The 8,165-nt window shown below is 44.8% G+C and overlaps 1 protein-coding gene across 1 annotated transcript; it reads left to right on the top strand.

Annotated features, from left to right (window-relative positions):
- The first annotated feature begins 1,342 nt into the window (after positions 1–1,342).
- Positions 1,343–7,995, top strand: get3 (guided entry of tail-anchored proteins factor 3, ATPase). Its single transcript, XM_010771854.1, has 5 exons — positions 1,343–1,544; positions 2,233–2,380; positions 6,240–6,388; positions 6,520–6,670; positions 7,852–7,995. Exons 1-5 carry the CDS (start codon positions 1,369–1,371, stop codon positions 7,978–7,980), a joined length of 753 nt encoding a protein of 250 aa, XP_010770156.1. The 5' UTR covers positions 1,343–1,368; the 3' UTR covers positions 7,981–7,995.
- Positions 7,996–8,165: the final 170 nt, after the last annotated feature.

Below are 8,165 nucleotides of genomic sequence, written 5' to 3'. Positions count from 1 at the left end.
GGTGAGACCGAGGACCGAGGAAATGAAAATAGTCGACCTGAGACAGGGCCTCTGTGTGGAGCAGGTGTGGAGTCGTAGCGGTCGCAGCACACTGCTCAATGTTCACACACACACACACACACACCATTTTATTAACAACAACAGTGTTGAAACATTGGCTTATATGGATAAAACAAATGCATATCCTTATTGCTTCTTCTAATGAACACTAACAACGTCTGATTTACAACAGAGCTGTTTCAAATATCTTTACCTTGCTGATGTCATTGAATATCTCCTATCATGCTATTTTTAGGCATATTTATGGGAGTCAGATATATAAAAAACCTCTGTGATGTGTTTTGCTCAAAATACCAAACAGATCATGCTTTTTAGACATCCCTCAGCTGAGAGAGAATATCTAGAGCTGAACGCAGAAATCGTCCAAACTTCTGTTGACTATTGTGAAGGTCCAGCGTCACCTAGGCGAGAAAAAAACCCCACAATTAACACCAGGCTACTTAGGATATGAAAAGCTGCAACACATTTCTGTTGTGTAGGATTTTACAGCATCATTTAAAAATATTCATATGCATCACAACAATATATCTTTTTTAAAACCCAGATTTCGGCACAGTAGTTGTGGATAAAGATTCAATTAATAGTATTAAACTAGTAGAATTACATTCAAGTTGTAGTTGTGTTCCATAGTTTCCCACTTGCGTCATCCTAACAGTTCCACATATTCTAGAACAGAAAAGTTAAGACAAAATGTTTTAAAGATTCACTACTCCAATTGATTTTAATAAATAAAATAAAAAAGACCAATTCATTTATTCTGATGAATCACTTTGATGACATGTTTTATTATTAGGGTTCTGACATTATCAAATATGAGAGACATCATTTGGAAAACAGAAGCTTTGAACAAAAAAACAAAAAACAAATAACTAAAATAGTACAGTCCTACTAATTTGATAGCGAGAGAGAGAGAGCAAAACATGTTAGTTCGTTCTCCATCCAGTGAAGTGGGGCTTAACCAGATCAAAACATGAAACAGAAATTCCGCATTTGTATTTCTTTAAAAAGAATACTCCAGCTTTTATTGATATTAAATGAATAGGGTGAATTGATGCCAACCCTTTTGGAAGCCACATTTGTTGAACAGGTCCGACTGGAAGAAAATATGTCCCACAGTTGCTAGTAGGTTACTAATTGTAACCTACTACAATTAGGTAGTAGGTTAATTGTAGCTAGTAGTAACCTACTAGCTACTAATTAGCTAGTAGGTTACTAATTGTAACCTACTAGCTCTCCATTGTAGACCTTTTGTTGCACGGCGTTTGTCCGAGGAGCCGCGAAGGCAGCAGTGTGGTACATCCCCCCTCGATGTCACTGTTCGCTACAGTGTACACAGACAAGATGGCAGCTTCATTGGAAGACGAGTTTGAAGATGCGCCTGATGTCGAGCCGTTGGAGCCGACACTGAAGAACATCATCGAGCAGAAGTCTTTAAAATGGATATTTGTGGGTGGAAAGGGTGGTGTGGGTAAAACGACATGCAGGTCAGTTGAAGGAAAATGCTAATTCCGCCTGCTGATATTAACTCACGCTACGTCGTATGCTAACATAGCTAGCTAGCTGAGATTAGCCGCAACCATAATTTGACGTGGCTAACTCTTAGTGAATGATTAAGAAGCTTTTTATAACAACACCACTTTAATAAGAGATACAATACCGGATATAGATGTAATAGCATATGTCATTGCCGTAACATATTAAGACGGTTAGGCCAAGCTAGTTGTCAATTAGCCGGGTGACGTTAGTGGAACGCTGTCTAGCACTGTCACCAGCTAACATTAGCCAACTGACACATTTACTCATCACTTCTTTAAATCGTTTGCCTTTGGATTCGTAAGATGACACCTACAGCCTGTTTGATATCTTCTGCCTGGTGTTTTTTCAACGGTTTACCTTGGTTATCGTGCAATTTAGCTAATGCTTACACTGGCTATCTGGCGTTAGCCGTCAGGGCAGCTCCACCATTACGCATATTTTTAACATTGGAGTCATTGGGTGAGGCTTTAAAAATGGTGTAGCATTACAAAAAAAAAAACAGAAATACAAGACGCAAGTGTTCGGTTATGGCCTCGAATACAAACATATCAATATTTTGTTGTTACATGTTCACTGCATCTTTTCAGATATGGGAACAAACAGCATACTTACCTCTCTCCTGGGTCGTTTTTTCAGCTGCAGCTTGGCGGTCCAGCTCGCTGCTGTCAGGGAAAGTGTCCTCATCATCTCCACCGATCCTGCTCATAACATCTCTGATGCTTTTGACCAGAAGTTTTCAAAGGTGCCCACTAAGGTCATGGGCTATGAAAACCTCTTTGCAATGGTAAGTGGCACATGAAAACGCTACAGACAAGCTTAAATTGGTTTCACCTGTTCCAAAAGCACGAAGCAGTTTAATTTGTCAAAGACGAAAAAGCACAGGTGTAACTAATTACATTAATTAGTAGTTGTTACATTTTAATTGTCTGTAAGCTTAACAACATGCATGTTCGTGAACATTCACCTGTCGGATGCTAGTTAATGTGAGAAAACTCTTAACATTGCGTTTTAATAATACAATAGGATGCCAACATAATACATTTTAAAGTTAAAAACATCATATTGGAGTCACTCAAATGGCACAGGTGTTAGTAATAACATTAACAAGGGCATGAAAACACAGCACCAGTGTCTAAGGTGCTGCTCACACGGGAGCGTTTGCGTTTATGCACAGAATGCTTTTTCAAAAAAGTCTTCCGTTCACACGTATTCAAACGCTGTAGTACATATGCCGGGACTGTAAGTGGCGCTGTACTTCCACACGAGACCGCTCGAAAGCGCTGGACACGCTGTAGTACATATGCCGGGCCTGTAACTGCCGCTGTAACTTTCTGTAATCACTTTCCGTAATTTACGCTCTATCGATCCCCAGCACCTCTCCGACCTGCTATCCTCTACTCTCCCCCTGGACTCGAACCTCAGCTCACCCGATGATCAACTCAACCACCTTAATTCAACCCTACTCGCCTCCCTCAATAGCTTGGCCCCCCTCAAAAGGAAAAATGTCACTTTTAAAACCTCCTCACCCTGGTTCACCCCTGCACTCCGTAAACTGAAGCAAACCGGCCGCCAGCTCGAACGCCTAACCATGAAATCATCCCTCACAGTTCACCATGAATCCTACAAACTCCATCTCACTACCTACAGAGACGCTCTCACTGCCGCAAAATCTGCTTACCTCTCCACCATCTTCATCGACCCCTCCCGTAACCCCAGGACCCTCTTCTCCACCGTCAACAAGCTACTCAAACCCCGTGCTGACACCCTCTCTTCCTCCACTTCCACTCTATGCAGTTCATTCCTCCAGTTTTTCTCTGACAAAATCACTGCCATTAATCACTCCCTATCCGCTGCATCTGACACACAAACATCTCCCCCAACATCCACCGCCACAATTCCTCCCTCCATCTCCCTTGACCTCCCGAGCCCTCCTCCCCACGGCATTCTCTCCCAGTTCACTCTGGTTACCCCCCCTGAAATACTCCAACTGATCAGCTCCTCCAAACCCACAACCTGCTCGCTTGACCCTCTACCCACCCCTCTTCTGAAGTCCTGCCTCCCCGTCCTCTGCCCTTACCTTGTCAACTTTTTCAACTCCTCCCTGTCCCAAGGAACCGTTCCCTCTGCCTTCAAAACTGCCGCTGTCACTCCCATCCTCAAGAAACCCGGTCTGGATCCCTCCTCCCTCAGTAATTACCGCCCCATCTCCAACCTCCCCTTTCTCTCTAAAACAATAGAACGCATCATCTCCAAACAAATCCACCGCCATCTCCAAACAAATGACCTTTTTGAACCCCTTCAGTCTGGTTTTCGTCCTCACCACAGCACAGAAACGGCACTCATCAAAGTCCTCAATTCCCTCCTCACCTCTGCTGACACCGGTTCCCTCAACATCCTCATCCTCCTTGACCTGAGTGCAGCCTTCGATACCGTGAGCCACACCATCCTGCTTACCCGACTCCGGGATATCGGTATCGAAGGTACTGCACTCAGGTGGCTCCAGTCCTACCTCTCCGACAGATCCCACTTTATCTCCCTCAACAATCACTCCTCTACCACAGCTTCAGTCACCCAAGGTGTTCCCCAAGGTTCAGTACTCGGCCCCCTCCTCTTCATCATCTACATCCTCCCCCTTGGTCAGATTCTCCGCCATCACAACCTGGACTTTCACTGCTATGCTGACGACACACAGATCTACCTCAGCACCAAATCCCCCCACAACCCCCCTCTCACACACATCGAATCCTGTCTGACTGCAATAAAATCCTGGATGCAACACAACTTCCTCAAACTCAACAGCAATAAAACTGAACTCCTCCTCATCGGCTCCAAATCCACCCTCAGCAAAACCCCCAACCTGACACTCACCATCGATGGCACCCCTGTTTCCCCCTCCACCCAGGCACGCAACCTTGGCGTGATATTCGACCCCACCCTCTCCCTCGACCCCCACATCCGCCAAGTTGTAAAAACCTCATTTTTCCACCTCCGCAATATTGCCAAACTCCGTCCCTCTCTCACCCGCCCCGCAGCTGAGCGACTCATTCACGCCTTCATCTCCTCCCGCCTTGACTATTGCAACTCACTCCTCTTCGGCATCAGCACAACATCCCTCAACAGACTCCAGCGTGTCCAGAACGCAGCCGCCAGACTCCTCACCCACACCAAATCATGGCATCACATCACCCCGGTCCTCAAAGAACTCCACTGGCTTCCCGTCTCACACCGCATTCACTACAAACTCCTGGTCCTCACCTATAAAGCCCTCCACCATCTGGCCCCCCCCTACCTCACTGACCTCCTCATCCTCTACCAACCACCCCAGTCCCTCAGATCCACCTCAGGCGGTTTGCTTTCAATCCCCAAGGCCAAACTCCGGAGCTTCGGGGACAGAGCCTTCTCTGTGGCAGCCCCGAAGCTCTGGAACTCCCTCCCCCAAGACCTCCGTGAGTCTGATTCCCTCACCTTGTTCCAGTCCCGTCTCAAAACCCACCTCTTCAACTCTGCTTATCCTTAAACCCGCCCCTCCCCCCTCTGAACCAACATCCTCCTGACTGCTTTTCTGTTTTGGTTTTGTTTTTGTTTGTGTTTTTGTTCTTGTTTTGTTTGTCAACCTTACTCGTAATGTAAAGCGTCTTTGGGTCTAGAAAAACGCTATATAAATCCCATTTATTATTATTATAACTTCCACACGAGACCGCTCGAAAGCGCTGGACACACTGTAGTACATATGCCGGGCCTGTAACTGCAGCTGTAACTTCCGCCACAAAATACACCAAAAGCAGCGAAGAAGATCACAAGCATGGTTGCCATGGTTGCCCTTCTGTTTATGCCCTGCAGTGGATTTAGCAACATGTAGTAGTTCATGTAATTCTCCATGTCCACATGTTGCTGATGGTTGTGGTAGAGGAGCTGTAGATTTTGCACTAACATCTGTAGCATGCATGGTCGAGCTTTAGATGTTGTACTAACATCTGTAGCATGGTCAGTAGCTGTAGCACTAGCAGTAGCTACTGACCATGCTACAGCAGTGAGCAGCAGAGGTGGGAAGAGGCGGGGCTATGGCTTCATCTATCGGGAAATGATCTTATAGAGGCGATTACACGGAGCCGTTTGACCCCCCAGAGCGTTTTGTTTGCAAATCTATCCACCTTGGGACCCGTTATCGTTTGTGTGGCCCGTTTCTATCGTTTTGTTACGGCCTTGTGAATGAAAAGGGCTATACGCAAGAGAAACTATGCGGATCCAACCCGTTTTGTTCTCGTGTAAACGGGGTCTAAAGCAGCTAAATTCAATTTAGCCATCATTAATTGTATTATTTACACCTGTGGTTTAATTGCCATGACATGTGAAAATGTATAGTTCTTCTTTCTTTTTTTGTGCATAATCTCAAAACTCTCAACAAAAGTTTGACAAGTATAAAGGATCAAAACTCAATTTAGGCTGTTTATGTAAAAATAAAAACAAGAGCATGACTTAACTATTTTTATAGTGTCACAAGGCTTATTCCACATCTGGGAAACAAACCCTAATTGTGTAAAAAAACAGAATTGCCCCGAAGCCCTGAAATAATTTGCAGTTTCCCAGCCCCTCGGTGTGTAATATGCTGATTTATTTTTTTCATTTGTTTTGTGTGAGTGTAGGAGATTGACCCGAGCCTGGGTGTTGCAGAGCTGCCAGACGAGTTCTTTGAGGAGGACAACATGCTCAGCATGGGTAAGAAAATGATGCAGGAGGCCATGAGCGCCTTCCCCGGCATCGACGAGGCCATGAGCTATGCTGAGGTCATGAGGTAAGTCACATGCTCACTGGAAAGCCTGTTCTCTTTTTGTTAGTAGTTTTCTGGAATAACTTTTCACAGTGAGCTAATAAAAAAAACTGGTCGAAAAATGTTTAACTAACTCACGTCTTCCTGTCTCCCAGGTTAGTGAAAGGAATGAACTTCTCAGTGGTTGTGTTCGACACGGCACCCACCGGTCACACACTGCGGCTGCTCAACTTCCCCACCATTGTGGAGCGTGGTCTGGGCCGCCTCATGCAGATAAAGAACCAGATCAGCCCCTTCATCTCCCAGGTGAGTCGGTCATTGGTTGTGGTTATTTACAGATTCTTTTTTTTAAGTTTAAATGCCGTAGCTGCAAAATTATAAAGAAATGAAACTGAAAATTCTCTCAAAAATACAACTGTCTCTTAGGCACCAGCTAGTGAATCTTATGTAGGGGAAAATGTCCAAAGTTCAAGCAAGACGGCTGTTTATGTGCAGTTAATCCCAATTTTCCAATATCATAAGGTACAATGACAACAGTTTTTTACTATTGTGTCTTTTTTGTGGCCACCTTGTGTCTTTCCCCTGGTAAAAAAACATGTGCCCTCTCCGTTGTGCTAATCCCACTACCACCTGTTTCCAAAATATACATAATCAGGTTGGGAACAGTACTGAACTTTTATCAAGTAACATTTAAGAACGCTTTTCATTTGCATTTACGGCAGTATTGAAATGGTGACGTTTTTGCCTTCCGGGCCTTACGGCCTGTCTACACTACAGGCATCGAAAAATGCTTTCAACGCTTTGCCCATTCACTTGAATGGGGTGACGTAGAAGATTTTTAATCTTCGCCGAACTGCATTGTGGGGAGCATGGCTTTGCAAGCATCACGAGCATCTATCGGCATCAAAAGTTGAACAATGTTCAACTTTTGAGGCTCGATGCTTGGTATCAGCCAATCAAATCCCGTTTATGCAAACTTGTTTATGCAAATCCCGCCAGTGCAAGCGCTAGCCAATCAAACTGCGTGCAAGCTGGGAGAGCCAGACCGCAGTTCATTTCCTCATATTCCAAACGAGATATTACGGTAGCAAATCACCCGGTTCTTTACGACCAGAACTATTTACCGGGATACAAACCGGAGGAACCAAGCATGGAGGGAGGTGGCAGAGACAGTGGGTGAAACTGGTAGGTTTTTCGCCTGTTTGGAGAGTTTATATCCAGTTTACTTCGTTTTAACATTGCTATTGCTTTGTATGTCGGGGGCGGGAGATTCATGTGATTGGTTGTTGGTCGTGTTGCTCGCTAAAAAATCGCCAAGCTTCAGACATGCCCAGCTTCAAGATTTTTTTATGCCTGTAGTGTAGACGGGCCGTTAGAGCAAATATTTAAAGTAATGCAGAATGGTTCATTTGTTATATACATGAAATATGACCTATGATTCAATCCCATTGATATACATCTTCTCTGTTTCTCTCTCCGTGTTGTAGATGTGTACCATGCTCGGTCTGGGTGACATGAACGCTGATCAGCTGGCCTCTAAGCTGGAGGAGACCCTGCCCGTCATCCGCTCAGTCAGTGAGCAGTTCAAAGACCCTGTAAGTGTCTTGCCGTTTTAACATAAGCACATCCCTATATGTTACTTTCATTTATTTTTTATTTCTATTTCATGCCAAACATTTGTCCCATCTCACACGGGATTACAAGACACCAGTAGGAGTATTAACCTGTTAAGCCCGAGAGACCCCGGTAACGGGGGCCTCCTGCAACATCTTGCAGGAAACGGTGTCTGAGGGCATGTTCA

Source organism: Notothenia coriiceps, unplaced genomic scaffold (assembly GCF_000735185.1).
Source record: "Notothenia coriiceps isolate Sejong01 unplaced genomic scaffold, NC01 NC01_scaffold00010596, whole genome shotgun sequence".
Lineage (NCBI taxonomy): Eukaryota > Metazoa > Chordata > Actinopteri > Perciformes > Nototheniidae > Notothenia > Notothenia coriiceps.
This window is presented reverse-complemented; position numbering and strand designations above follow the sequence as displayed.